This window comes from Blennius ocellaris (genome assembly GCF_963422515.1).
Source record: "Blennius ocellaris genome assembly, chromosome: 5".
Taxonomy (NCBI): Eukaryota; Metazoa; Chordata; class Actinopteri; order Blenniiformes; family Blenniidae; genus Blennius; species Blennius ocellaris.
Genome location: NC_137654.1, coordinates 28983790 through 29009978, shown reverse-complemented (window position 1 = coordinate 29009978; position 26189 = coordinate 28983790). Strand labels below are relative to the sequence as shown.

At 44.7% G+C, this 26189-nt stretch overlaps 3 protein-coding genes across 5 annotated transcripts; all 3 read right to left on the bottom strand.

The window, feature by feature from the left end:
* Positions 1–5679: 5679 nt before the first annotated feature.
* On the bottom strand, positions 5680–9470 carry ssr4 (signal sequence receptor, delta). Its single transcript, XM_080497225.1, has 6 exons — positions 9331–9470; positions 9001–9119; positions 8847–8921; positions 7698–7787; positions 7535–7600; positions 5680–6268 (listed from the first exon to the last, which is right to left on the bottom strand). The coding sequence occupies exons 1-6, from the start codon at positions 9377–9379 to the stop codon at positions 6164–6166; spliced, it is 504 nt and encodes a 167-aa protein (XP_080353351.1). The 5' UTR covers positions 9380–9470; the 3' UTR covers positions 5680–6163.
* Positions 9471–10918: 1448 nt separating this feature from the next.
* Positions 10919–20663, bottom strand: arhgap4a (Rho GTPase activating protein 4a). 3 transcript variants are annotated; one of them, XM_080497494.1, is made up of 22 exons: positions 20624–20663; positions 19150–19242; positions 18832–19003; positions 18570–18735; positions 18428–18490; positions 18226–18339; positions 18023–18151; positions 16742–16963; positions 16557–16658; positions 15957–16127; positions 15709–15793; positions 15603–15630; positions 15435–15516; positions 15288–15348; positions 14540–14617; positions 14319–14447; positions 14132–14237; positions 12641–12874; positions 12513–12559; positions 12250–12442; positions 12114–12159; positions 10919–11603 (listed from the first exon to the last, which is right to left on the bottom strand). In XM_080497494.1, exons 2-22 carry the CDS (start codon positions 19214–19216, stop codon positions 11484–11486), a joined length of 2415 nt encoding a protein of 804 aa, XP_080353620.1. In that variant the 5' UTR covers positions 19217–19242; positions 20624–20663; the 3' UTR covers positions 10919–11483. The 3 variants fall into 3 exon arrangements, with proteins under 3 accessions (XP_080353620.1, XP_080353619.1, XP_080353621.1); XM_080497493.1 differs by lacking the exon at positions 20624–20663 and adding an exon at positions 19485–19528; XM_080497495.1 differs by lacking the exons at positions 16557–16658; positions 20624–20663 and adding an exon at positions 19485–19528.
* Positions 20664–23057: 2394 nt separating this feature from the next.
* On the bottom strand, positions 23058–26011 carry naa10 (N-alpha-acetyltransferase 10, NatA catalytic subuni). Its single transcript, XM_080497427.1, has 8 exons — positions 25840–26011; positions 25603–25701; positions 25451–25509; positions 25307–25352; positions 24684–24799; positions 24531–24575; positions 24195–24279; positions 23058–23531 (listed from the first exon to the last, which is right to left on the bottom strand). The coding sequence occupies exons 1-8, from the start codon at positions 25858–25860 to the stop codon at positions 23346–23348; spliced, it is 657 nt and encodes a 218-aa protein (XP_080353553.1). The 5' UTR covers positions 25861–26011; the 3' UTR covers positions 23058–23345.
* Positions 26012–26189: the final 178 nt, after the last annotated feature.

Genomic DNA, 26189 nt, shown 5'->3' with positions numbered 1-26189 from the left:
TCGCTGTTGTTGTTGCAGTGAAGGAAGGGGGAAGTCGTGCGTGAGAAGATACAGTCGCGTCTACGATCAGCCGGTATCGACGCACGCGGCCTTGTCGACTCGCGCCAAAGCGTGGCCGGCCGGCAGGAGTCGCAGGACTCCGTGGCACCGGCGGAAAAGTGTGACTCCATGTGAGAATCATTCGCGCGACGCCAGTTTCCACATTGCTGAATCTCACTAAGCCCGCCGGTGTCTGCGCCCGGAGCCGGGGCTTCTCTCACACACACAACCTCTGTCAGAGCGGCTTTTCTCTGCCTGACAGCACACACACACACACACACACAGATCATTCTGCCTCCACATTGACATAATGGATTCTTCTTTTCCTCACCCTTCATAACCAGTGACATGATCGACTGTGTCGGGGGTTCAGGGAGGATGAGCCTCAAAGGGTTTAAAAACTTGATTTTTCTAACTATCTTTCTAAAAAAAAAAAAAAAAAAAAAAACTCTCCTTGTGTGCGTGATGCAGGCTTTTTAATTTGGTATTTGGGAGTTGTTGTTTTTTTAAAAAAATTTTTAAGGTTTTTACACTCGTTTTATCATTTTAATTAGTCCTCAACAAATTAAGGCATAACAATCTGTGATTTAATGAAACGAGCTTTTCCAGCCACACGTTTCTTTTCCATTCACCACGATTTCTCCTCAGAAGTTGAAGAGGTTGTTGACGTTGACGTGTCGAGGCTCTCCGGGCTCCCTCGGGACGAGTCCCGCCCCACGCGTTCGAGAGACAAAAACAAACTTGACCTTGCGTTCGTAAAGGGTAAAGTTCATCTATTAACAGGGGAGGATCTCATCTATTTCATGTTGTTTGCCGCCATGAATGGGGAATATCTGGTGTGTCTACCAGAATGTAAACGATACGGAGAGGCAGAGTTGTTGTTCAGTCAAGTTTAACTGTCAGATCCCATCAACCAGGGGTGTTAAACAGAAAGCCTGTGGGCCAAAACCTTCTTCTTTTTTTTTTTTAAACACATCTCCTGAGACCTAACCTGAGATATTGGCTACCTCATTGCTGTCAAACGAGCCTCAAAGTTTGTTAACAAAAATGTATAATGCAACAGTTATGAGATATTTCTTGGACATTTCACTGTATTTTGCACCAAAAGGTTCCATTAAAATTGGCTTTATGTTGAGATTGTTGTCATTTTCTGAAGTAATTGTTTGGTTTTTGTCAAAATATAGACGTTTCCATCACATGTATGCTATCGTCAGATACATTAGAACTAACAATTCTTCACGTGAGTTAAATGCTTTTGCTTTTCTGAACTGTCTATCAACATTTGTATTTTTTTCATGTTTAGAATTTTTGTTAAATTTGTTTAGAAGTTTACAATTTTGGACACGCCTCCTGAAGTCAGGAGCAGGTAGTTCGTGATTCCACGGATCCGATAACAAAGCAAATCCAAAACTGTTATTGGTAATAACAATATTTTCAAAAAAAAAAAGCATGTTTGTGTTAAAAGTCCGGAAGCGCTGGTGCATCAAAATCATGTGGCCGATTTCATGTTGGTGGAAAAAAAAAAAAAAAAAAAAAGCTTCACACGGATGAAAATGTTGCTCGGAAGCTGGTAAAGTTGTTTTTTTCCTGTCACCTGGTGGAGAATGAACCACCGTGAGATTCTTTTCAATGGACTACTGTTTAATGTTGAACAGGAACTGTTTTTAGAAGTGGAAGAATGAGCATGTTGCGACATCTTAGCGTGAAACTTGAATGATTTGTTAAGAAGTGAACAAAAAGGCCTGACAGCGAACAATTAATATTTCCATATAATAGTGGGTTTTTACGGAAAAGCCGTACTTTAACCGCCAAAATCTCATTTTGGACATCAATGGCAACACCGTAATTAACTTTAGTCAGAAAATAACTCAATCTTTCAACCGAAAAATTGGGATTAATGGAAAATGTTGAGTGGTTTATAACGTTTGGAAACAAACTCCTCATGTTCCCTCATGTGACTTCACATCAAGAACCGAGGGAACACTCAAGATCACGTACATGGACCTGACGAAACGAGGCACAGCTTTTTATTTCCTCCATTTTTATCACCACCAAGTATTTAGTGACACGTTAAGCTCACATGGGGAACCTTCAGCTTCCTCATCCAGCTGTAAAACTCAATTATTATTGGCTTGTTAAATAAACGTGACCTTTTATAGTCGTTCCCTATATTCTTATTGTCCTTATATTCTGTATGTAGACATACAAATACAACCCCACCTGGTTGTGTACATACGTAGTTATTACGATCAAATCTTTATGATAACAATGATAAAGCAAATTGCTGAATATCTAAACAGAAACCTGTTAAAAGCAGCCAAAGGCAGACAAACTGCATGAACCCGTCCTCCTATGGCGGTGACGATCTATAGAACAAATGGTAAAAACCATCTGGGTACTTAATGAAAGCATTGTTTATGATTGCGTCTGTATATCACATGTTTGAAAAGGAGAAATAAACGACTCATTCTTTGGCAGTGTTGTCGTGCTGAGAAGTGCTTTCTTGGCTAAATTCCTCCAGTTTCCTTTACAGTCTTATCGCAGTTTCTGATCATGTGTTTCTACTTCCTTACACTTGGTTTTTTTTTGTTGTTTTTTTAAACACGTTGACTCAGTGATAACTCATCTCTCTCCAGTATGTTTGGTAGCTTCTTATACCAACACCTCCACCTCCATGATAATTTGTGCTTGTGGACACTCAGCGCTCCATTTAATCTTTCCATGGTGGACGAAGAGCGCCGTCGCACGCAAGATTCCTAATTCAAACGACTCCCGTTTCCTCCATCTGCTTATGTTCTCTGGGATCACAGTAAATCTGTAACCTTTGCCAGAAAAATTAATATTTTTCACTCTCACTCCTGTTTACGGGCCTCAAAAAGAAAGAAATACCCCCTTCCAGCATGTGTGTTGACACAGTGCAGTCCTCATCTCCCACACAAACCTTAAAACTGAAGCTGTCTAAGCCCCAGTTAACCCAACTGTGAACTAAGACCGTATCGTAACCCTCACATGTGTGAGACCGTTCATCTCAAACGCCCCCTATGTCTTCTGCTTCGGACCCCGCAAAGATAGAAAGATCCCTTTCCAACGGACGACGCCTTTAGCGAATCAAGATTTAAACCCCACGTCGTGTTTGTTGACATTCGTTGGAAATTAAGTGACTGAAACAGGAAAAAAAAAAAAAAACTCCTTTGGCCAAACAATCCTTCAATGACAGAATAAATTGTGGCTTCCTGTGAGCGCGTTCAGTCTGAAAAGATAACAGCTACATCCCCAAATATTTCATTCAGCTGTGGTGGCTGACGTGTGTGCGGTGGAACGGGGAGCTTTTATCGCACAAGGAGAAGGAGAAGGAAGAAGCTCGTGTGGATGTCTAAAATGTTTGTTTGTTCGTTCCATTTATATCCCTCCACCCAGCCGGGCCCTGATTCCCACACTCTAATAGGTCCCGTGGAGCTGGAAGCCAGATTGACAGATTGGAACTTCTTGGATCGAAACCGCTGAGTCGGGGACATCGTGAGGTTTGGTCAGACACCTCTTTGACACGACGGCGTGGAAAAGTGGAGCGTGAGCGACATACAAAACCGAAATCTGGTACAATAAAGTGAATCCAATAAGTCGTTAGGAGGTTGTTTCTTCAGCTTTGCCTCATGTTCCCGAGACACATAAAAGCCACAAGGGACTGATGCAATAAAACTATGAAAAACTTTGTCGAGGTAAAGCTGAAAGAGCCAAAAAAAACTTCACAAAGATGTGGAACTGCAGTTTCATTGGGAAGACGTCCTGAAGGAGGCGGTTTGGTAATGAAAACCTCCGGCGTCCCACAGGGCTGTGCACTGGGCCCCCTTTATCTCGTCACCCAGTACATTATTTTACCTAAAGTGAATTAAATTGTGTGATTCTGCTCACTGGGAGGTCAGGAATCATAACGATGTCAGAATACGATTGTACTTTCTGCGGTTTGTAACGGCGGTTTGAAACAGCTGCAAAAACGTCTTGAAATGAAAATAATTTTCCAGAACTGCTGAGAGAGTCGGTGATAGTATGACAGATCTGATGTTCAAGCCACATTCAAATCGTGGACGTTCTGGGTTTTTTTTTTTTTTTATTCGGTATTGGTCCCACCAGCACTCAGAAGGGAGATTAGTGGTACGGATGAAAAATGGCACTTCAACCTCTAATAAACGGGTTGATTTCTTTCCAGCGTTCAGACGGAATATGTGAGCGAAATGGATGCTTTAGCTTATGGGCGGGTGGTTAAAATGACACTGCGGGTGCAGGTTGAGGTTCCAGACAGCTTTATGTTCCCCAGGTGTCAAATAACCACCTTAAGAGAATGGTTTTGTAGGAATTGTGTAGGTTAAGACCGGTTTGCCCCGAAGGGGGATTCTGCAGGAAGTTCAACCCCCACGTAAAGGGAACGTGAAGGATTCCAGCTCATAGTCTACCTTTATGAAGGTACGATACTGTTACGTTGGGCAGCTATTGATCTGCGGAGCACGACTCCGCCATTTACTTACCGACTTCAATGAATCCGATAGGTGTCTGCCGGGGCGTATTCATGTGGCCTCTTTAAATCAACACCACTGTGATGTGCCAGAACACACACACACAAAAAAAAAAAAAAAAAATCGAGATGTGCTTTCAACCACGTGAGGTCAAATCCAAAGGAAACAAAACTCAGAAATCCGAGAAACTTGTGTTCTTTACAGTATTTCCGCGTGCAGATTGTGTTACTGCCATTAAGCTGGTGGGAGTGAGCGGCAGGGCTGCAGTGGCGCTGGCGTCTCACAAGTTAAAGCCAGCGGCCGACGAGTCGGCGGTTGCAAACGCCTGATGCGGGACACAGACAGAAATAGACAGGCCAAGTTTAAATCTCTCTCTAACTGGGAAACTTCAGCAGCAGTTTGCTGCGGACGGCCCATAAATCCTGCACAAGTGGAGACGAGAAGCGGAGCTTAAACAGCTTTAGAGACGTCACGTTGGGAACATAATTCACACTGAGCGAGTAGAACTCACTTGTCCGTTTCAGACCCGACGACAAGAGGCCTGAAGAAAAGCAGCAGGGAGCTGCCACAGTGTGGCTCCATGTGGTACTGCAGATACCGAAGAAAGATTCACAGGATCCAAAAGAAACGGGAGAGGAAAGTTTGACAAGCTGCCGAGTTCCAACACGTATCTGCTCTCGATTATCGGGGGGGGGAAATTCTGCAGGGACAAGCTCCGCTCTGCATCTGCGGATGAGAACGACCAGCTCTTCCACCGAGAATTCAACCGCAGCGTCTTATCCGGGCCTGTTTACATAAAGAGGCTTATTACTTTAATACTTTTAACTACGAGCGATCTTATCTTATCTGCCGTACTTAAGACTCTTGTATTTGTACAGCCGATGACCTTTCATTGAATCATATCCCAAGGACAGAGACTGTAAACTCTTAAAAAGAATATCTGCAATGTTTTGTGCACGAGGACCTCTGGAGACGGATCGATGGCCTGGAAACCGACGGTTCTAAACGGATGTGACTTACTCCTGCGGGATAAGAGATCATGCATTTTTCCCATTGGTCGTCCAAGTAAAAGTAATTAACAGAAGAGCAGACTGTCGCTGGACTATCTCAAGAACATCACGGTACACCGGAGGGAAAACCAGCCATTTATTCATTTTCCTGGAAGTGACATGTCCGTTCGGTTCGCTCCGAGCAGCCACAACATCGGCCTTTTACACAAGTTGGAACGGCTTGACCTCCTGTTTATTGGTGTTCCGAGGATCTGCACGAGTCCGACCGTCCACACCGGCAGCTGCGTCGTTTGTTCATCAAAACTGTATGCTCATTAATTTCATCGGTCTGGATGTCCATCCCAAAAAATAAAATTAAAATTACAAAATCCCATCCATCCACACTCAAAACTGTAAATTAAGACTGATCGCACACAGACGCAGTCCGAATAAAAAAAGGAAACACAAAGACTGCCACGTTTTTTTTTTTTGTCCTTGGCCCAGTGCAGCAGGAGCGAGAGAGTGGAGTCCTCCGCGTCACGGCACTGATTAACGGATCGCTGGCCGGGGGCACCACCGCGTCAGTCCTTCGACGATCCGGTGGCGAGGAAGTGACTGTGGAGCTCTTTATGCTTGGATGGTGCTTTTGGCAGTGAAAGCCAAGTAGTAGAACAGGATGCCGACGAGAGCGGCCACCACCTCCGTCGATACCCACGGACCGTTCCACGCACCCTGTCGTGGAAGGGGGGGAGGGGGGGGTGGGGGTTATAGTTTAAATCAGGTCAACCGGGGAGTTTTATAAATGACAAATCGCTGCAAATTAGCGTTTTGAAAATATTTAGGCGAAATGATGGGAGCAATCAAATGATTTGACAGTGAAACATTAAAACCCATTGATCTGGTGGAGTTCAATGCCATTCAAATATTTTACAAAGCAAAAAATTAATTGGGTCACACAGTGACTAGTCATGACTTTAGAGGAAAATTCAATTCCAAGATTTAGAACGTGCGCACGACCCCGAAAAGCGTGGAGTAAAGCAGTGGAACAAATCAGTAATGGAGATAAAACAAATATCAAGTATAATTCAGTTTTAAAAATAGGACAAAGGACCGATTCTTGAGAAGGACAACAGTTGATCTTTGTGAGGGTTTGCTTGTTCAGTGTAGAATATTGCATCAAAATGTACCAGAATTTATTGTTAGCATCTGTGCAACCGTTGGTGGTAAATTACATTTCAAAGAACTTTCATCACCCGAGTGGTCGACAGGGATTTAGTGTTTGAGGGGTAGGAGTAAATACTCTGTTTACTTCATCTTACTCCTTTTTGATCATGCAAATGAAGATCCAGTGGATTGTGTTGACTTGATACCAAAACACACATTAGCAGCCGCGTCCCCAAACGACATGTCGAACAGACAGTACCTTATGAGCGCGTTTAATTTATTTTTTGACAAATGAAGTGATTCATCCGATAAAACAAATCCAAGCAGCTGCAGAGGTTGATGGTTTGTTTACAATCAGCAGAGCAGCTGAAGGATTCCCCTCTGACAGACAACAAGGTCAGAACATGGAAACAAGTCCTCCCGGTGGATCGCACCAAATAAAATCTCATCTTCTTGGTCAACATGTGACGTGAAGCAATGAACTTATAGTTGACTGTTTACACTTCACTTTACAGAACAAAAAGCTACCTTCCAGTGTTTTTGAGGAGTGTTTCTGGAAACCCGGGAGGTAAAGATCCTCAAATCTACTCGCGAAACGTTCCAGAATTTCGAGGGAAACGTCTCTTTAGCCACTCCCGAGGAATTTTTAACGGATTTTCCCTGAAAACTGCTGCATGCGATACAAAAAAACAGCCCTCAGCTGGTTGGGGACAAAGTGAAGCTGGAGGAGGGTTCATCGCTTACACACTCGATTAATCCGGCAATTCGTTAAAGTAACGACAAGCGGCTACGATTCGAGTGCGTCCATTTCGTTTCCCGCGGTCGGAGACTCACCCGGTGGTCAATGTTGACGGAGAAGAGAGGCTGGATGGCGTTTACGTCCTCGTTGTTTCTCTGGGCCTGAAACAAGCAGCAGGCACACCGACGGGTTGGTTTAGAAACGCCCCCGATTGAAATCGCATCACGTTTAATGAGCTCGAGGTGAACGGACGCCGACCTTGCGCAGGGCGCTGTAGGACTCCTCGTCGAAGAACTTCACCTGGTACGTCCCGGAGCTGGCCTGCTTGTGAGGAAGACTCCACGAAACCTGGCGGGAGGAAAAACTTCTGCTGAGCAATGGCCGGTTTCTTTTTCTTTCAACCCAGTCGGTCGAGACGTTCTCTTCAACGGAATCATTTCTTTTACCAGAAAATGTCCCGATCGGACATTGGATGGATAAACTGCCTGGTTTTATAAATGCTACAAACATTTTCTGTCTATAAATCAGCGGAGGAGGAAAAGACATGGGGGATAAAATCATTTTATTGACAGAGGAAGAATTTGTGTTGGAAGAAGAAAAAAAAAGAAACTAAAAGATTGATGGATTGGATTGGGATCAATGATCAATGGATTAAAAAAAGGTGATCTTCCTGCTGGTAAATGGTTTCAGCCAAAACACTGAGCAAATTGTATTTTTTTTTAGTGCACTACATGCAAATACATAATGGAACGGTTATAGAAGTTCTTTTGAGAGACATGTCCCTTTATTTTACATCAGACGGTTTCATTAAAATGACTTTATTGTATTTGTCATTTATGCCCAAAATTGTTTGGTTTCGTGAAAATATAGGCATTTCCATGACGAACCCGTCAGGATCCCAGTTACCATTCTGATTATATTATGTGGGAATCCCACTGAAAACTATTAATTTCTGGTGTTTAACTGGACACTCATACAACCTATTAGTCTTGAAATAGAGACAGATGACTTTAAGCGACTGTGAATGTGTATGAAAACAACAAGTTAAGTCCTGAGAAGTCAACTTATTTGTGTTGTACACCAGGCCTGGGTAAGATAACACCCAGAGAGCACACGTGGCCTTAAATTGTGCAAGAACAGCCACCAGAACGTCAATGGGAAACCCTGAAGGAAATGCAAATGACTGTATATGATGCATGCAATACAGGCAACTTATTGTCTCTAGTCCATCCGAAAATTGTTTTTCCATGTTGGAATCTAATATTACATTGGTGGTAGTGTGGGGCCATCACCAGTTAACCTGCTGTACTCTGAACCTTTGACGGTGACTTTATGTGGAGGTGTCCAGATGTGATAAGCACAACAGGCAGACTGAGAAAAAGAGTCTTCATCGTGAAGAAACGCTACCTGATACTTCCCAACGTCCTGGCCTCTGGTCACTGGGAACTGTCGTCCATTCACGTCCGCGTACAGAGTCACGCTCTGCACAGAAAACACACGGCGAGAATGAGTATCGCCACGAGCAGATGTTCCGCGCGTGGATCTCTCGAGTTCACGTCACCTGGGCTCCGTTCGCACAGGCCAGACTGAGTTCCACGATGAACACGGACTCGGACGAGATGACGGCGTCCGAGGTGGTGTAGGCCGACGGGGTGATGACGGGGTCGGTGCAGCTCTCTCCTGTCAGCACAGACGTGAAGTTAATTTAACATACGAGCTGGATAAGAGCAGGTAAACCTTCTCCCGAGTTTCATACTCTGTCACATTCACACGCTGGCAGAACGACCCGACTGGCTGAATGAGCTACTAGCTAAAAGCTGGTTAGCTTTACGCGTTTATTCAATTTTTTTAACTCGTTTAATTCTCCACCAGCGGCTCTTTGTTGACCTACCCGAGCAGGCGACCACCAGCAGAGCGAGGAAAGCTGCTATCCGGATCATGTTGGCGTCTGGAGGGTTTGTCGGAGGGCTTCAGTGTTGTTTGCTGCTTGAAGTGACCGGAAAAGAAGTCCACCTCAGCGCACCGCCGCAGACACCACTGCGCTTGCGTACTCTGACGTGGCCCAGAGCGCCGCGGTGCATCTTGGGGGGGAAAAGCGTCTCCGTCGACACGTCATCTGAACGTAAACGTGGACTCACGCAAGCCGCTGGTCGCCGGTTCGAGTCCCAGACTCGGAAGAAATTTTTTCTCTCACATTTTGATCAGTCGAAACAACTTGACATCTTTTTTTTTTGACTGTACATTTAGGAATGCTGCTTTTTATGATCGACTTGCATAGCTGCTTGTTTTTGCAAATTTGACCATCTTTCTAATCTTAAAAAAAAAGATTTATTTTATTTTATTTAGTATACCTGTTATGGCTTCCATTCATGATTTGGCCATTGACAAAATTTCCATTAGTGGAAACTTTTATATACACAATTCTGTAACTATTTTTCATATTTGAAATTTATGGTGAAAAAGAATGTTGTAAAACTTAACAGAGAAACCTTCGCCTTTTTTCACTTAATCTTGCATGTTTGTTTATTCTAGCCTCTTCCTTATCTATGCTTCAGTTATTATATATATATATATATTCTTGCATTTTGTGACACTTGTCTATTGGCTGACAGAAATGTAAAACAATGTTACTGTGCCATGTGTAAATAGCAATATCGTTTGATGAAATAAATACCAAAAAACGATGTCTTTGCCACTTGCAAAATGTCTAAATATGAATAGAATACTTCACCTCACCACCAGCTCAATGAGCACTGCCAACATGTCAAGGGCAAAACATAAGCTTTCTAAAATTACACTTAAAGTATTAACTGTTCCCTCTTGCCACAAAGGATATTTAAAATAATTACAGTCTCATGATATGCATATAGAACACTTTTGGAACTCTGCACTCTGCAATTCCACTTCAGTGGTGCACTGGCTCGTGCTATTGTTTCACAGGTGAGGACCCTTATTTGGTGCAGTTTGGGGTCAAGTGTCATACTCAAGGATACTCCCAACACATGCATAGAGAAAGATGGAGAAATCAAACCACAACATGGAACTGGAAAATCAACCAACTCTACAGACTGAGCCACAACTGCTCTGACAAAGGCCTTTACAAAACATATTGACGAGGCATGAGCAGCAATGAAGGAGTAATTAATAAGCACAACTTTTACTTCTGACTCAATTATCAAGATGAAAACAAGGACATTGTAAAGTCAGGCAGTCAAAAATGTCCAGTCTATTTCTAACGTGTGCATCTTCAGGGAGATCAGCACTCCTGCACCATCTGCTCAAGATTTTAAATAGACTTTCAACTAATACGAGACCCCAAAAGACCCACAAAAAGCTAAAGGGACAAAACATTTACTCCGGTCAATTAACACCCCATTGATTCCTGGAGGAGTTATAAAATGCTGATTGAACAACTGCTGAATAAGCCTGATTTTTATTTATGAAAGTATCCCACTTCATAATAAAGTTAAACACGTGCCTTCCTTTCCAGTACACAAAAATTAGAATGGGCCATTTATTGACAAATCAACATGTACAGACAATTCATCTGTCAAAATTAGAAATATTTCATATATACAAATTCAGAAACAGCTACAATATTCACAGTTTTCCCTGTTGACTCATGTTGACGGCCAGTGTATGTTTGCAGACTTGTGAACTTGCAAATGACAGAATACAAGTCAAACTTTGAACATGTGAAAGTCAACACCGACATAAAGTTGCATAATCGACATTCAGCTGTACAAAACGCAGTGCATTTCAAGTAATCCAGTTTCTAACGTCACGCTGCCAGTTTGCCGTCGGAACGTGAATCTGCTGCAGAAAAGAATGAATTGAAAAGAGCCTTGAAATAGGCCTAAAGCAATCGCAACGGATGTCGGACGGGGGTCGTGGGGTCACGATCTGTTCTCTAGAAATAGATGTGCCGAAAGCTGCCGTCAGAGCCTCTTGACACGACGCCTCAGCTTTCATTAGCGTCATCCCCTCCCTCCTCGATGTCCGTCCTCTCAGTCCGGAGGATCGGCGGCTCTGAAGAGCCGCCCCTCATTTCCCTCTGCGTCCGTCCCGCTTCCCTCTTCCCTGGACGGCTTCGGCCGACGGATCCTGCAGCGTTTGTTTCTGAAGAAGCTCCTTGAAGACCGAATCCATCTGGCGGCACACCTCCTGGAAAAGTAAATAATCCCAGGCGGTGAAACAGGCTTTTGAACAGAGACGCTTCCGTTTGGTCGTAAAGGTACCCAGAAATCTCGTGAAGCCATTCTAATCCAGCAGAGCTACTGGATGATTTTCATTACAAACTGACAACTGTCAGCAAAATGTTAAAATACAACGCAAAACCATAAATGAACCCGTTTACGTTCATAATAAATTCAACAAGAAAATGGTGAAAAAATGTGAATAGAAACAGACATTTCTTAAGAGTAGACAAAGTACTGAGACCTGAGCCAAGATATCGTCGATGCCGTTATGAAAAATATCAAACGAGCATGAGCTCGTAAAAACACCCACAATGCATCAGCCGGAGAAGTTACTTGGGACAATTCACTGTATGTTGTTCCTGAGGGTTCCATTAAAATTGGCTTTTGTTGACATGGTTTCCATTTGTAGTAGTAATTGTTTTGTTGAGTTGAGTATACGTGATTAACTGAAAATTAAATGAGAAATAAAACCGACCTTGTCTACTTGAACAGCCACATCTTCAGTGGACTGCAGCCGACTTCTACAAAAAAAAACAACACAAAAGATAAGAAAACATTTAGCACATGTAGGCAATGTAAGCAGCACATCTAGTGATCTGGTGCTTACTCACTCTCTGTGCACAAAACCCGGAGAGTTCACCTTCCTGGGTCTGCACTGAGGCCCGACTGGAATGTGAAGCATGGTTTTCCCAGCTGCAGCGACGGCGCCCCCTGTTGACGCCCTGCCGTGCTCCACGGAGCCGCTGCTGTTGGCTCTCTGTCTTTTACCCGCTGCAGACGTGGATGAGCTGTGGTTCTCCAGATCTGCAGCAGACATTGGAAATATTATTATTGAAACGTGATCGACGTTTTAAAATGAAAACGCCGTCTTTACCGTGGGCGTGACACGCTTCCGCCTCCCCTTCCTCCATCACCGCCTCACTGTGGAAGGCAAACGTCTCCAGGTGAGATCTAAAGCGTGACAACCGTCTCGGTTAAAGACGACGTCCCCCCGCTTCCTACCAGTCGTCCTGTTCCAGCGTCATGCACTTCTCGTACAGCGGCCCGTCCACCTCGCCCGGACCGGGGAAGACGCTCTCGTGCTGGACGATGATGCTCTTCACCAGCGCGTTGATCTGCGGCTGCAGGGCCACGGCGGCGTCGTCGTCGTCCTGATCCCCCCGCAGCAGGCTGGGGCCGAAGCACACGGCCAGGTTGTACGGCTGCATCATGTTCTCGTCGCTGTACTGAGACACGCTGGAGGCACAGAGACACAGAATCAGGAAAGAAAGAGGGGTGAAGTCGAACAGCAGCAGGCGGAGAGCAGGTTTTACATTTTGAGGGAGCGCATTCAATACAAGGATTTATTAGAATCTATTGTTTTAAACCCCGGTTACTTTGAATTTTTTTTTTTTTTATTTAAGTTTTAAAAGTCGCAAAATTGATACTGGAAATGTTAAAAGAAAGTTGAAATAAAGAATGGAAGAGGATTAGGGCCACTGTGGGGGAAAAATACAACTTAGCAAAAAGTCTGCATTCTAAGTTTAACTCAAAAGTCCTATTATTTTTTGTAAGAACAATTTATTTTACATATTTATTACTTAAATATTTATTTATTAATTTTATTTCTCTCAGAACAAAGTCAGAATTTTGACTTTAAACTCATAATTCTAAGGAAAAAGAACACAACCCCCTCCCCCCCCCACACACACACACACACACTCTCTTCCTTACAAAACAAAACAAAAAGTCCAAACAAAAGAAAACTATAGATGTAGAACAAAGTAAACATCAGTAAACACCAGGCTCTCCACATGTGCCTCCGTGTCAGACTGAATTTTGTCAGAGAAATATTTAATGTGCAGACGATTTTGATAAAGTTCAGCAACGTCCGGTGATTTCTACTTCAGGAATCAAACGTCGAGTCAATAAAGTGCCAAAAGCTACAAAACGGCCCCGATTTCAGGAATGACAGGGTGAGAGGTGAAATCCCAAATAGAGCAGTCGGTACATGGCGAGATTGAGGCAAATAGTTCTGATCAGTAAGTATTAAATGACGGGCCTGAGCAGAATGTGTGCGTCTGGGTGGGCGGGGCTTCACGGCGTCGATCACAGGCGGGATAGAGGTCGTCTATAAAACTTGGCAATTTGAACTTTATTGAGGTGAGAATCTAATTTTAATTATGCATTTGTTGTTGTCCCCCCCCCCCCCCCCGTAAACTCGAAATCCACTCAGTAGGACGGTTCATGAAGCGAATTCTACCGATCGGTTGAAAATGACCATCGAAACTAAGAAATTGGTGATTTCGAGAAACGAGGCAAGCGGGAATCGAGTTACCAACATGAAGCAGTTCCTCAAATCACTCCATTTCTATGGTCACAGCTTTTTTTTATTTTTTTTTTTTATTGTTGGACTTTAGTTCCATCAGATCTAATAACACTTCCATCAAGAGGAAATTTAGTCCTTCTTCATTCTAAAATAAAAAAAAAGAAGAAGAAGAAGAAAACACTCACTGATGAAGGAATGCAAAGAGGTATCTCATGACGACGATGACGGGTTCAGGGTACGAACAGACGACCGTTTTCAGCTGGGCCGCTCGCTCGGCCTCGTTATTTATTTCTGTAAAAAGACGATTATTATTATTATTAAAAGGCGGTTTTGTTTGTTCCACGCGTCCTGCGGGGGGCACGCCGCACTCACGGGCGTGCTCCAGCAGCTGGCCGGTGCTGTCGACGGGGAACAGCGGATTCTCCAGACAGCGGAAGTACAGCTTCAGCACCCCGGCCACCGAGTCCAGGTCGTACCGGCGCTCAGCTAGCGGGTCCTCTCCTGCAAGGGGGGGGGAGGGGCCACACAGCAAACTGCCCCACGTTATTAACGCTCCACGCCGCGCGGCGCAGGTCACGCACACACAAATCTACCTCGCTCAAACGCGTCCCTCAGGGCGTTGACCTCCGTCTGCGACCCCGGCACTCGAAATATCCCCTCATGGTGGAGCCCTGAAGGCCACACAGTCTTTGTTAGGCACAGACGGCTTCAGTCTACAAGTGGCACCAAATGAATATTGATTTTTATGGTGGTTTCTACGGAAGAGGATGAGGGCCACTGTGGGGAAAAAACCCTGAATTCTGAGGGGTTTTTTTTCTCAGAATTCAGAGTTTTTAAAGTCAGAACTCAAGAGTTTTTAAAGTCAGAACTCAAGAGTTTTTAAAGTCAGAACTCAAGAGTTTTTAAAGTCAGAACTCAAGAGTTTTTAAAGTCAGAACTCAAGAGTTTTTAAAGTCAGAACTCAAGAGTTTTTAAAGTCAGAACTCAAGAGTTTGTCAAATAAAACAATATTGTTAGTACTAATCATATGACAAAAAATTATATTAACAAAAAACGATCAAAGGAGGTAAAAAGTTTTCCTCACAATATTTTTTCTTTTCTCTTCAGAATAATAAATATAAGTTTAAACTGCAAAGCATCTCAATGTATGGTTTTATTTAACTTGTGGATGTGAAATGACGCTGTATTGCTCTGCCTTTCCTCCTAATAAAAAAAATCATAATATATATTTGTTCTCTAAAAAAGAATAAGGAGAAGCAACTTGCTCATCCATCCATAACCCCTATTCTATCTTAATTATCTAGATTATCTTTTAAATACACAGTACTAAAGAAAACTCACCATTTAGATTAATGAAGCAAATGCAACTTTCCACAACTATTGGAATTTGTTGTCCTGAAGCCTGAGAAAAAAAACAAACACCGATGAATATATTAACATAAAAAAAAAAAAGGTTAAAATCTGTTGTATTACTGTGACGGCAGCGACCTGTATGAAGGACAACATGTCTCCATTGAAAAGTCTGTGGTTGTGGAGCAAATTGCCGGCGGAATGATTCCTCCGGACCCGTCTGACGACGAGTTGAAAGAAGAAGTGAGAAGTCGCGATAAACGAAAAGAAAAAAACAAAAACAAAACTCACTTGATGTGGATTTACCTCGGCTGGTGCTCGTTTGGCGTTTCGGCTAGGAGAGAAGAAATCAAACTTTAGGATCAGCAGTTTGCTGAGTGCGACTGTTCAGGGTGAAAAGCAGAAGCGAAACCTTTTTCCACAGCTACTTTCAGCAGATCGTGTTTGGCTTGCAGTTTAGACACCAAGGAACTGCCGACGAGATACTCTCGGACTTTCTGAAAAAAAACAAAAAAAAAACAAAAAAAACAAAACCGCCACATGGAATCAGTTGGAGCCGTTCCCTCGTCACCGTGACTCGGCAGAGGCCAGAAGCCTCCGCCAGTAAACGTTCACACATCCTCCGTCAATGTCCAGTCACTCTTTAAATTCTCCACTTACGGTGAAGTAAAGGTTTTCTACTTCCTGCTGGTTGGCTCGGCGCCGGGCGGCGCTGGGTTTGGCCGCGTTGTTCTCGGCGCCGTCCTCCTGTGACGCCGCCGGAGGCTCCAGGTCGTCGTCGCCGATCCCGTCCAGCAGGGAGGTCCGGGCTGCAGACATCCCCACGCCGGCCTGGGGGGGGAGAGGGGGGGGGCATTGTGGGGATTCTGTCACCGACACAAACCCCGATGTGGAACATCTCGTCACAGAAATGATCTTTCCCCATCTTCAGGCAAGTTTTTACAGCATACCTCCGACATGTTTCGACAGCGTTCTCGCCACTTTGGCAGAAACGCCAAAGAAAGGAAAAAAAATACACTTGAGAACAAACAAAAGAAAGTGAGAGAAGCAGTTTTAAAAAGGAGGAGGAGGAAGTTCCTGTTCTTACGGCCGTTTTATTAATCACCTTCTTTTTTTTTTTTTTTTAAACACTTCTCTTTCCACGTCTTTAGCGAAGCCCAAAAAAGAAAAACGCAGAATTCAGGCCGCGGGGCAGAAGACGGCCCGGAATGCGTGAGAGAATAAATCAAAACGTAAACGAGGCCGCGTGACGCATTTCACCTCCTCCGTTTCCTGGGCGACCGAGATCAGTCGCGTCTGGATCTGTTTGAATCTGGCGTCCAGCTCGCCTCTCATCTCGGACTCTGCGCTGACCTCGGAAACCTGCGACAACAGAAACGCAACATCTGGAACTCCGCCACAGCGTACGTACCAGGGAAATCTCACACACACACACACACACACACCTGGTCGCCGTCGTGGGGCTGGTAGGGGAAGCGCAGCGGCATGGAGAAGGTGCCGCAGTGGTCCTGCAGGAGGGAGTCCCTGTCCCGGTTCTGGTCCAGGCCCGACACGGCCTCCTGGAGCTGCTGCAGACCCGAGCTCAGGTTCTTCTGGGCCCGCCACCGCCTGGACAGGTAGGCCTGCATCACCCGGTCCAGAGAGAGGTGGTACCCCACGTCCGCACACTGGACGGAGCGGAGCCGCGGTCATTTAACGTCACCAGCGTCCGAATATTGTGTCCAAACAGTGCAACGACACGTCGACAAGGAGAAAAACGGCTCCGAGGGGAAGAATCAGGAACATCTGACGCAAGTGACCGCTTTAGAAACAGGATTATTAGCTGTGGAGCAGTAAATCTGACCGTAAATCACACAGTAACGACCATTTAAAAGCTTGTAGATGGGATTTTTGCATTAAAAAAAAAAAAAAAAAATGTATTGAGCAACTAAGAGTTTGTCAATCTGCGTGGAAACTGGATCATTTTTAAATGTATTAAAGCTCGTAAAGAAATTTCTACCAATTAATGCTCAAAAATTTAATTTGCAAAACCAGAAAATAATAATTTAAAAAAGGAACTGAAATCTTCCAAAAATAATCTAAAACTAATTTAGGACCAAAGCAAAGGAACGTTGCATTTCGGTAAATGGACTCCAGTTGGAGAGTAATCTAGACGCAAAAGATGCTTAAAACAAAGATTAAAAAAAAAAAAAAAAAAAGCGATTAAAACAGTTGATGACAGAGATCAATTAATCTAATAAGATTAATTGAGATAAAGGAGCAGAGTAAGTGAATATTTCTGCTCCCTTTCGCTCAATTAATCTCATTAGAAATGAAAAACAAAGCAACTGTAGAGTTCTGAATTCTATTACGCAAAAACAAATAAATACATAAACACTTTGATTCTTCGGTCATTTCCTTGTATTTCAATTTAAAAAAAAGTTTCAATCGCTTTTTCTTTTTTTTTTTTATCTCCTGTTTGTTTTTACAATCTTTTGCGTCTCGATTGGAGTCCTTTTACCAAAACACAGCGTTCCTTTGGTCCTGAACTTGTTTATTTTTGGAAGAATTCTTTTCATTTGTAATAAGATTAATTGAGATAAAGAAGCAGAGTAAAGTGAATATTTCTGCTCCCTTTCAGTCAAAAACAGGATGCGGTGTAATTATATGCCTTTTCTTCTTCATAATGAATGAAAGCAAACAAAAAAAAAAAAAAAGGAATACGAGGAGCGACGGCGTGAACTCACGTCGATCAGAGTGGAGACGTCCTGGAGGTAGTACTTGTTCATGGAGGAGTTGACGGCAGCCAGGTTGAGGAGGTAGTCGTTTCGGGCCTTGCTGCACTTCAGGTGAATCTCCTTCACTTTCCCTTGTCGCTGCAACGCCGGGTCAAAGACGGGTCAGCGCCGCGCGTGCGAAACGAGCACCAATCACCGCGTCCAATCCCAACCTTCTCCAGCAGCCGCTCCAGTTTCTTGGCGCTCTGCTTCTGCTTCTCGGCCTCCCTCAGCTTCCCCTCGGCGCTCACGAAGTCGGAGTGGTACTGGTAGTACGTCCGCCACGCCTGCACCAAACACACACACACACGCCGCTTTTCCTCCGCGGCTCGTTCGGGAAGCAAAGTGTCCGACGCGAGTCAGAGGGTCACTTACCGTCTGCAGCTCCGTGGTCACTTTGAGCAAACCGTCCTGGAGCTGAGTGCAGACGTCTTTGCTCTGGAGGGGGAGAGAGGAGTTCAGAGACGACGCAACGCCGCCGGCGGCGGCGGCGGCGAGCGGCGAGCGGCGAGCTCACCTTCTTGGCGAGGCGCTGGGTGAACTCCAGGCAGTGGGCGAGCGGCTGGATCAGGACGCCGCCGCAGCTCTCGCTCAGGCCGTTGTGGTCGCGGCTGTCCTGCCGGGTCTGGGAGAGGAGGGCGAGCCAGACCTGCGCTACCGACGAGTGGCTGCTGGGCTCCTTCCTGGCGGCGTTCACAAAGAAGGAACCCGACGATCGGCGTCAAAATCTAAGCCGTCGGCGTGTCATTTTTTCGCAGGGGGTTTTTTTTTTTGCCTACTTCCTGATCCTGGAGGTGAACTTCTCGGCCAGTTTCTCCAGGGAGCGGGAATACTCGCTTTCGATCTCCCCTCGCCGCCGCAGGTAGTCGGAGAGGTCCTGCAGCTGCTGGCTCTTCTGCTCCAGTTGCACGTCCAACACTTTCAGCTGGTCCACAAGTTGGCAGCGCACCTCTGACGGGGGGGGGGGGAGGGCGACGAGGGAGACGAAGATGAGTCATTCCGAAAGCCTCGAGGCCGCAGGGCGGCAAACCGTCAACGACTTAACAGTGAAGAACACGTCAGGGACTTTTAAAAGAAAGAAAGGCATTTCGCCGTACCTTTGATTTGTGTGTCATAATCCACCGTGCCGCCTTTCTCCTTTCGCAGTTTAACATGGGAAGTCATCGTTGCCCCGACGACGGGGTGAAATTCTGCACAAAGGCAAGAGAAAAAAAGAAAGAAAAAGCAAAACACTTGAGGGTTTTCGCTGCAGGCAAATCCTTCCAAGTCTGGAAACTTGAGCTGACCTACTGCTGCACCCCGACTCAACAAGCTCTCCCCACAAACTCTCACTACTGCAAACAAAACCGAAAAAAAAAAAACACACCCTCCCTCCCGCCACAGACCAAACCGACTTCCTCCCAAGAGTCAAAGAGAGCATGTTGGGTCTTACTGTAACACATCTCTTCCACTCCGGTCGCCCTCAGCTGTGCCGTCCCCCCCGACCGGCGGACAGTACAAAAAAAAAAAAAAAAAAAACCCCAGTTGGCATGTGTTGCCTCCTGCAGCCGGTCACGCTGCAGAACTGGTGTAAAAATAGCTCCAGTAGCGTCTCGGCTAGCCTAAAAATAGGGGTCGAACCACAAGGCGTACAACTTGCGTTTGTGTCGAGGGGGCGGGGGGGGGGCTACAGGTGGTTCCACCGGGGAGAGGACGTCTACTGCGGTTGCACCACTTGCTACAGACATTAAACAAACCCTTCGAAAAGCCTCGAGGCCTCGACAGCTCACGACTGAGAGGAACTCCACAGTTCAGTGACTTCAATTGTTTGCATGGAACCAGAAACAGGAGGAATCAGTGAAACGTGACGGCACAGTCGGCCTTTCACACTTCTTTGTACGACGATTATCGTAATTGACAAAGAGGAAGTGTGGGGTCTTTTCCTGCCGCATCGTAAGCCTTAATACACAATTGACACACACACACACACTTATCTCTTTACCCTTCAAGTTCCCTTTTATTTTCCCTCGGCACCGACCAGCGTTCCGACTGACCTGCTCAAACCCAAGCGTTTCAGCAGAAGAAAAATCAAGAGTCTCATTTTCATTCTTCCACACTGTGTCACCCTTTTCCACCGTGGCCCTTTTCATTCTTCGGCGGTGCGATCAGAGGATGAATCACCACCTCCCGTCGGCACAATATTTTATTTAGGAGCGACGCTCCTCGGACACCGTTCGAAAGCTCCGGCTGCTCTTTCTGCCGAGGCCCGGCCGCCTCGGGTTTGTTTTTAGGCTTTTTACAAGTTCTGACAGATGCTGTGAAACGTTAGTGGCTCCGGGGCTCTGCCAGTAAACACACACACACACACACACACACAAACCAGCAACGGTGGTTAACAGCAACACTTTCAGGTCACAAAACATGTTTTTCTTGGGGATTTAAAAAGTCTGTCTCTGTCTTGGGTGACTGAGAGAAGCCAGGAAATGAAGATGATGAATGGAAGTTTAAAAGAGAAAAAAGTGTGTGTGTGCGTGTGTGTGTGTGTGTGAGAGGGAGAAAGAGAGAGAGAGAGAGAGAGAGAGAGAGTCGTACCTGAGGAGGAGGAGCAGTCCTGACTTGCCTCGTCTCCAGACTTGAGGCAACTAAATAATGTCAGTTAATAGCAGAGTGAGCACTCGACTGTTTCACCTCCCCCTCGCATTGGACTCGGATGGATGTGGGTGGAGTGGAGTTCATCTCTCTCTCTCTCTCTCTCTCTCTCTGTCTCTCTCTCTCTCTCTCTCTCTCTCTCACATGCTCAGTGTGCAATTGTGCTCATGTGTTTGCGTGAAAACCTGTTTTGTTTCTTTCTCTTTTGTTTTTCTTCTTCAAGTCAAGTCCCCCCCCCCCTCCCTCCTCCTCCTCCTCCAGGCTTCGCCCTCCTCAGCAGGTCTGCAGTCACATCCCGCCTCTGATTGGCCGCTGAGTGAAATCAGCTGCTTTGCTGCGGCTCAGGTGAAAGAGAAGCATGTCAGGGGTGATTCTCAGCGCAGTCCTGAGTCAGTATTGCAGAATAGAAACATCCCATCTCATGAGTAAATTCTTCATCCGGGAAGGCGAGGGCATTCACTAACTTTCTTTAAATACGGGTTGCTGATAAGCAGAGGAAACATGTAAAGAAAAGGGTGAAACTCTTTTTAGACTTCTTTTTTTGGGGGGGGGTAAATAATGACAAAGCCTGACATTGCTGCGATTTCCTGGTCGCTGTGAGTCTAAACTGGTGGCAGATTAGTCAAGAACGGCAGAAACATTGCTGTTCGTCTTCTCGCGTGTCGAGCTGCGAGGTGAGAAACAGCCTCGGGAGGTGTGAAGCTCCACTTTTAGTGACAAACAGCCGAACTTTTCTGAAAGGTCGCTGTCCATAATTTGCTCCGTTTCTCTGCCACGTACTTCTCAGACACTGCTGCTGCTTCCTTCCTCTCGCAGGCTGCTGTTGTGCAATACAGGCTATAAAAACAAAACTGTTTTTTTTTTTTTTTTTTTTTTAAGAAATGCACTTGGAAGACATATTTTAGCCTGTGAGATAACAGATGGGTCAAAATAAAATAAATAAAGTGAGGGCAACTTCATCTTTACACTCGGCTGTCAACAAGGATTGTGAAAGTATTTAATTTTAGGGAGCAGACGCTTTCATTAAGCTGACTTTAAGTGTCATTCAACAGGTTTTATACACACACACACACTTGGAAGACACAGGCCAGGAGGGATCCGCTGCTCTGTTCTGCAGTAGGGGGTCATTTACAGGCTCCAGCAGCAGAGTCGTTCTAAACGACTACGTTGAGGCGGCGGCAAATTGCTGCTTTCATGATGGTGAGGAGTGACTTTTAAAGTATTTCGCCTCAATTTGTCACCGTGTCCACGTGGACTTCCTGCTACAGTCAAATGTGAGGTGCACATTATGTCATTCAGAGAGTCTGAGTGAGGATAGATAGATAGATAGATAGATAGATAGATAGATAGATAGATAGACAGACTTGGGGCCACTTATTGTACCAATGAGTACAAAAAGTATATAAATCATATCATAATAAATGTATTTGAAAATGCATGGCCATGCCTGAGGACGTGACAAATCCCTGCAGGCCTTTATTTGCACTTGCAGTCAATCTGAATTATGTGAGGAATGTTGTATTTCCATGATGTTATACATGGCTCTGCACCATTATCAAAAACATCCAGCAAATTCATGTTAATCCCTCCAGAAGAGACATGTAGAGTCAACAATGATGAGCACCGGTGCTTTTTTTTTCTGGAAGCACAATCATTGTGTGTTATAAATTTAATTAATATTATTATTGTTGTTAAACTTTAATATTAAATATATATGTGAGAAATACACAACATATTACACATAGGTGAACGTGTGTCCTGGAGGCAACCTGACACACTTTAGTTGAGAGCTTAAAATGTGTAAATCAGTCTCATTAACACTTTTACTGTGGATTAAATAGAATTATAATCCGCACACATGATCCACCGCCATGTTGACAATACCGTACAGATTAAGCTCTCAAATAGTTACATATACGCCTAAAGTAACGTTTACTGCAACTGCATTAACTGTAACGGCAATAATAGTAAATATTAGTTCGAGACTTACCTGTTCTTGACTAAAGGTGTGTGTGTGTGTGTGTGTGTGTCACTTCTGCGATATTTCATAAGGTGTGAATCGCCACGACGCTAACTTTAGCACGGTATCAGGGATCAAAGGTCAAGTGGTGCAATTTCACCAGCGCCACCAGTAGGTGTCGCCAGAACGTATTTATTCATCCACATTGCGAGTTTTCGTGGGGAAAATCTACTTTAAGCCACAAATCCAATTGCTTTTATATTTACTTTATCCTTCATACTTTGAGCAGTTTTTAATCCGATACCCATTCTTGTAAATGCAATATAACATTAAACAGTTTAATGTTTTCCACTTTTTTAAGTTCTTTTGTAATTTCCCCTCAAAATATTCTCTCCTTGAAATAACTGAAACACCGAGAATGTTTGAAAGATTTATTTGCAGTATTCTCATTTAAAAAAAAAAAAAAAAACTTAAAAGACCAAATTAGAAAGCACAACTTGTCTTCAGAACTGCCAAACAAAGGTGTTTGGGGGAGTTTAGGTTGAATTCACAGAAGTGTGGAGAGTCGCTGGAGAAGAAAAGAACCCGGGCGATGAGGACGTCGCTTTGTAATGCAGACGGCAACAGTCTGACAGCGGAGATAAAAGGAGGATGACTGATTGTTAGATTTTTTATTTTGTTTAAAAATGTCTAGTGGTTGCGGCGTCATTGCGAGTCGGAGGAGGAATCTTTGACGTCTGTGCTTTCTGTGGCCTCGCTGACTTCGCTCAGCTCTTTGCTCTCCCCGCCGCTGTCCCTCTCGCTCTCCCTCTCCTGGTCGCCCGAGCCCGACGGACTCTGGCCGGTTGGGGCCTCCGGACCCGACAGGCGCACTCCGGGTTTCCTCAGCTGCTGGACACACAGGAAGGAAAAGAAAAGAAGGGGGAAAAAACGAAAAGAAAAAAGAAAAAGAAAAGATCCAGATGAGTCCTCGTATCTGAAGTTAAGTCATTTCACACGTTTTCTTACAGTAAACAGACAAAAAAAAAAAAACAAAAGGTGTGAAAAGTCTTTATTACTCGATAATGTAAAGTGAACAGAAATCAGTCTTAGTGTGAAAATGAGTTCTTCTAGAAAGTGGTTCAGGTTCTGATGAACGTCGTCGTCTGGATGGAGGAGAGAGTTTGGTCCCGGACTGCAGCGCTCCACCTCCACCTCCACCTCCACCTCCTCCACCTCCTTCAGACTTCAATCATCCATTCCACCAAACACGAGTCGACACCAAAGAAAATCTGTTCGGCATCGGCACAGAAGATTTGGGAAATTCTTCCCGGAGAGAAACCTATATACTTTTTTTTTTTTTTTTAATTAACACACGAGGCGCCATTTAAAAAGGGAACTAAACAAGCTTTCCACTAATTTCTTTTACTCCTTGTCCTGTGTTTATCCCATCGGGATCATTTGCAGAGTAAATATGGACGGAGTCAGAAGGAACAGAAGCAGTTCTTTCAGGGATGCCGACAAACACTGCACAGTGAATAATAATAATAATAAAAATAGAAAAAAGAAACTGACCTCATCAGCCATGTGGGCCAGATCCCTCTTCATGGCGTAGGCATCCTCCCCGTCTGCGTAGTATTTCGGCTCCACTTCACTAATCCTGCAAAAAAACAAACAAACAAACCATGTCAAGACAAAAATAAATGACAGCAAGTAACTTTACTTTGGAAAACTTTCAGCTCATTTGAATGTGTATAAATAATTAATATATTAAGAGTGCGTGACACTATGACTTATTATTATTGACTTATTCCCCCCTCCCATGACGTCAGTATTGTTTGACAGCCGAGTAAATAAACACACCAACAATCCCCGAGGGCGAGAAAAGCAGCGGCGCCTAAATGGACTTACTGGAATTTCAGTGTGTTGGAGTAGAGATGCAGGGCTGCTCGGTTGCTGCAGGGGAGGAACGACAAACACAGAGTCAGTCTGGACTCGCCGACAATTTACACACAAGAATTCGGGGTGAAAAAAACCCCCAAAACAAAACAAGTCGAGCGGCACCTTTTGCGAACGTGAAGCGAGACGTATTTGGCGTTGAAGTTTTCGATCATGGCCCGGCTGGCCTGGTCCATCAGCTTCTGGGCCAGGCCGAGTCGGCGGTGGGATCGTTTCACCGCCTGGAGAGAGAGAGAACACAGAATTCTCTCTCTGGACGGAAGCACAACTTCCTCCTCAGAGGGCAAAACAATATCACCATCTACCTCCTTTACACACAGATTTTATGGCTTTTTTTTTTTTTTTTAAATGTTCCCCCGTTTTTTGGGTTGTTTCTTTTAATGTGGCACACGCCCAGACTGCACTCACAATTCTGCATTTTTTTTAAAGAACTGACAATAAATACTTCTGAATCTGAACTTAAGATTGTTGCAGATTGGTTATTAATAAATGCAAGAATATAGAAGCAATGTGGGAAAACAAAGTGGGACAACACGTTACATTTGAACCTTTTTCCTCCACCAGAACGCAATAAAACTTAAGTCATCCATTCATTAATATCACATTAATAACGTTGCACGAGTAGGAAACAGTTAAATAATCAGTTATTAAACAACACGGAAGTAATACTCCGTAATGACACTGAGGCGGTAGTTTTTAACAGTTTAAACTGTTTTATTTGGACTCACCAGGGATGTGATGTGTCCATGAGGAACATCATCTGGATCCTCCTCCCTGAAAACACAGTTTTTCCCATCAACAATCAACCACGATCATTGAAAAGATGTCAACATGCAAAACAAACAAAACAAAAAACAGTCTCAACTTCTTACATCTTTGCCAGCACGTATCCCACGATCTTCCCATTTTCATCCTCAGCGATGTAGGAGAGCTGGAGGAGACCGACAGTTTGGGGGTTTTATTAGAGAAGGAGGGGGGGGGGGGGACAGGTGGGAGACACACATCCGGGACATGGATCAGTCACCTGCGGCCACGACAGCCCGTGGTAGAAGTAGTACTTCATCTGGTAGTTCTCCGGCAGACACAGCAGGTTGCAGTGCTGCATGTTCATCAGGTCTTCGGGCTGAAACAGAAGAGGACAGGGGGGGTTGGAGGAGCGGAGAGGAGAGGCCGCAGCAGCAGCAGGGGCGAGAGCTAGCCTGTAGCTGCCGGGAGGAGGAGCGGCGTGGTGCCGGGAGCGCCTATTAAAAAAAACACTTACCCTCGCGTTTCGTATGTTCATTTTTGATTAACTCGCACTCCTTCGACACGACGGGAACAGAGGTGAACTAAGCCGCGCGGCTCCGCACGGTCATAATAGTCCGGCTGCAGGTTTTTAAACAGGCTTGTTTCGTTAGCTTTTTTAGCCGCGTGCTAACCAGGAGGAAGCGAGAGGAAGGAGCACGCGACAATAACCAACGGGACTTCCGGTCCGGTGGACTTTCAGGATAAAAGTCGGGAACGGCGGTTGGTTTTATTTTGAAGGACGCGCTCGTAAATGTCCCTCGGATCATCAGAGGGGTTATTAAAAGGCCCTCATAGTGCACATTGTGTAACTCTTATAAGGGAAAG

Bases quoted from the DNA above. Each gene is read 5' to 3' on its own strand.
- arhgap4a (XM_080497493.1), bottom strand. The intron at 16,128-16,556 runs GTGAAATGCGTC...CTCCCCCCCCAG, and splicing joins TCGCCCAGGAAACGGAGGAG to GCCGGCGTGGGGATGTCTGC. The intron at 11,604-12,113 runs GTCGGTTTTATT...TTACTTTTCCAG, and splicing joins TGGCTGTTCAAGTAGACAAG to GAGGTGTGCCGCCAGATGGA.
- ssr4 (XM_080497225.1), bottom strand. From the start codon at position 9,379: ATGATCCGGATAGCAGCTTTCCTCGCTCTGCTGGTGGTCGCCTGCTCG. The intron at 7,601-7,697 runs GTCGGCGTCCGT...TGCTTGTTTCAG, and splicing joins CCTACAGCGCCCTGCGCAAG to GCCCAGAGAAACAACGAGGA. The intron at 6,269-7,534 runs GTGAGTCTCCGA...CTTCCACGACAG, and splicing joins CCGTCAACATTGACCACCGG to GGTGCGTGGAACGGTCCGTG.
- naa10 (XM_080497427.1), bottom strand. From the start codon at position 25,860: ATGAACATACGAAACGCGAGG. The intron at 25,510-25,602 runs GTGACTGATCCA...GGTCTCCTCCAG, and splicing joins ACGGGCTGTCGTGGCCGCAG to CTCTCCTACATCGCTGAGGA. The intron at 25,353-25,450 runs GTAAGAAGTTGA...CTGTGTTTTCAG, and splicing joins GGATACGTGCTGGCAAAGAT to GGAGGAGGATCCAGATGATG.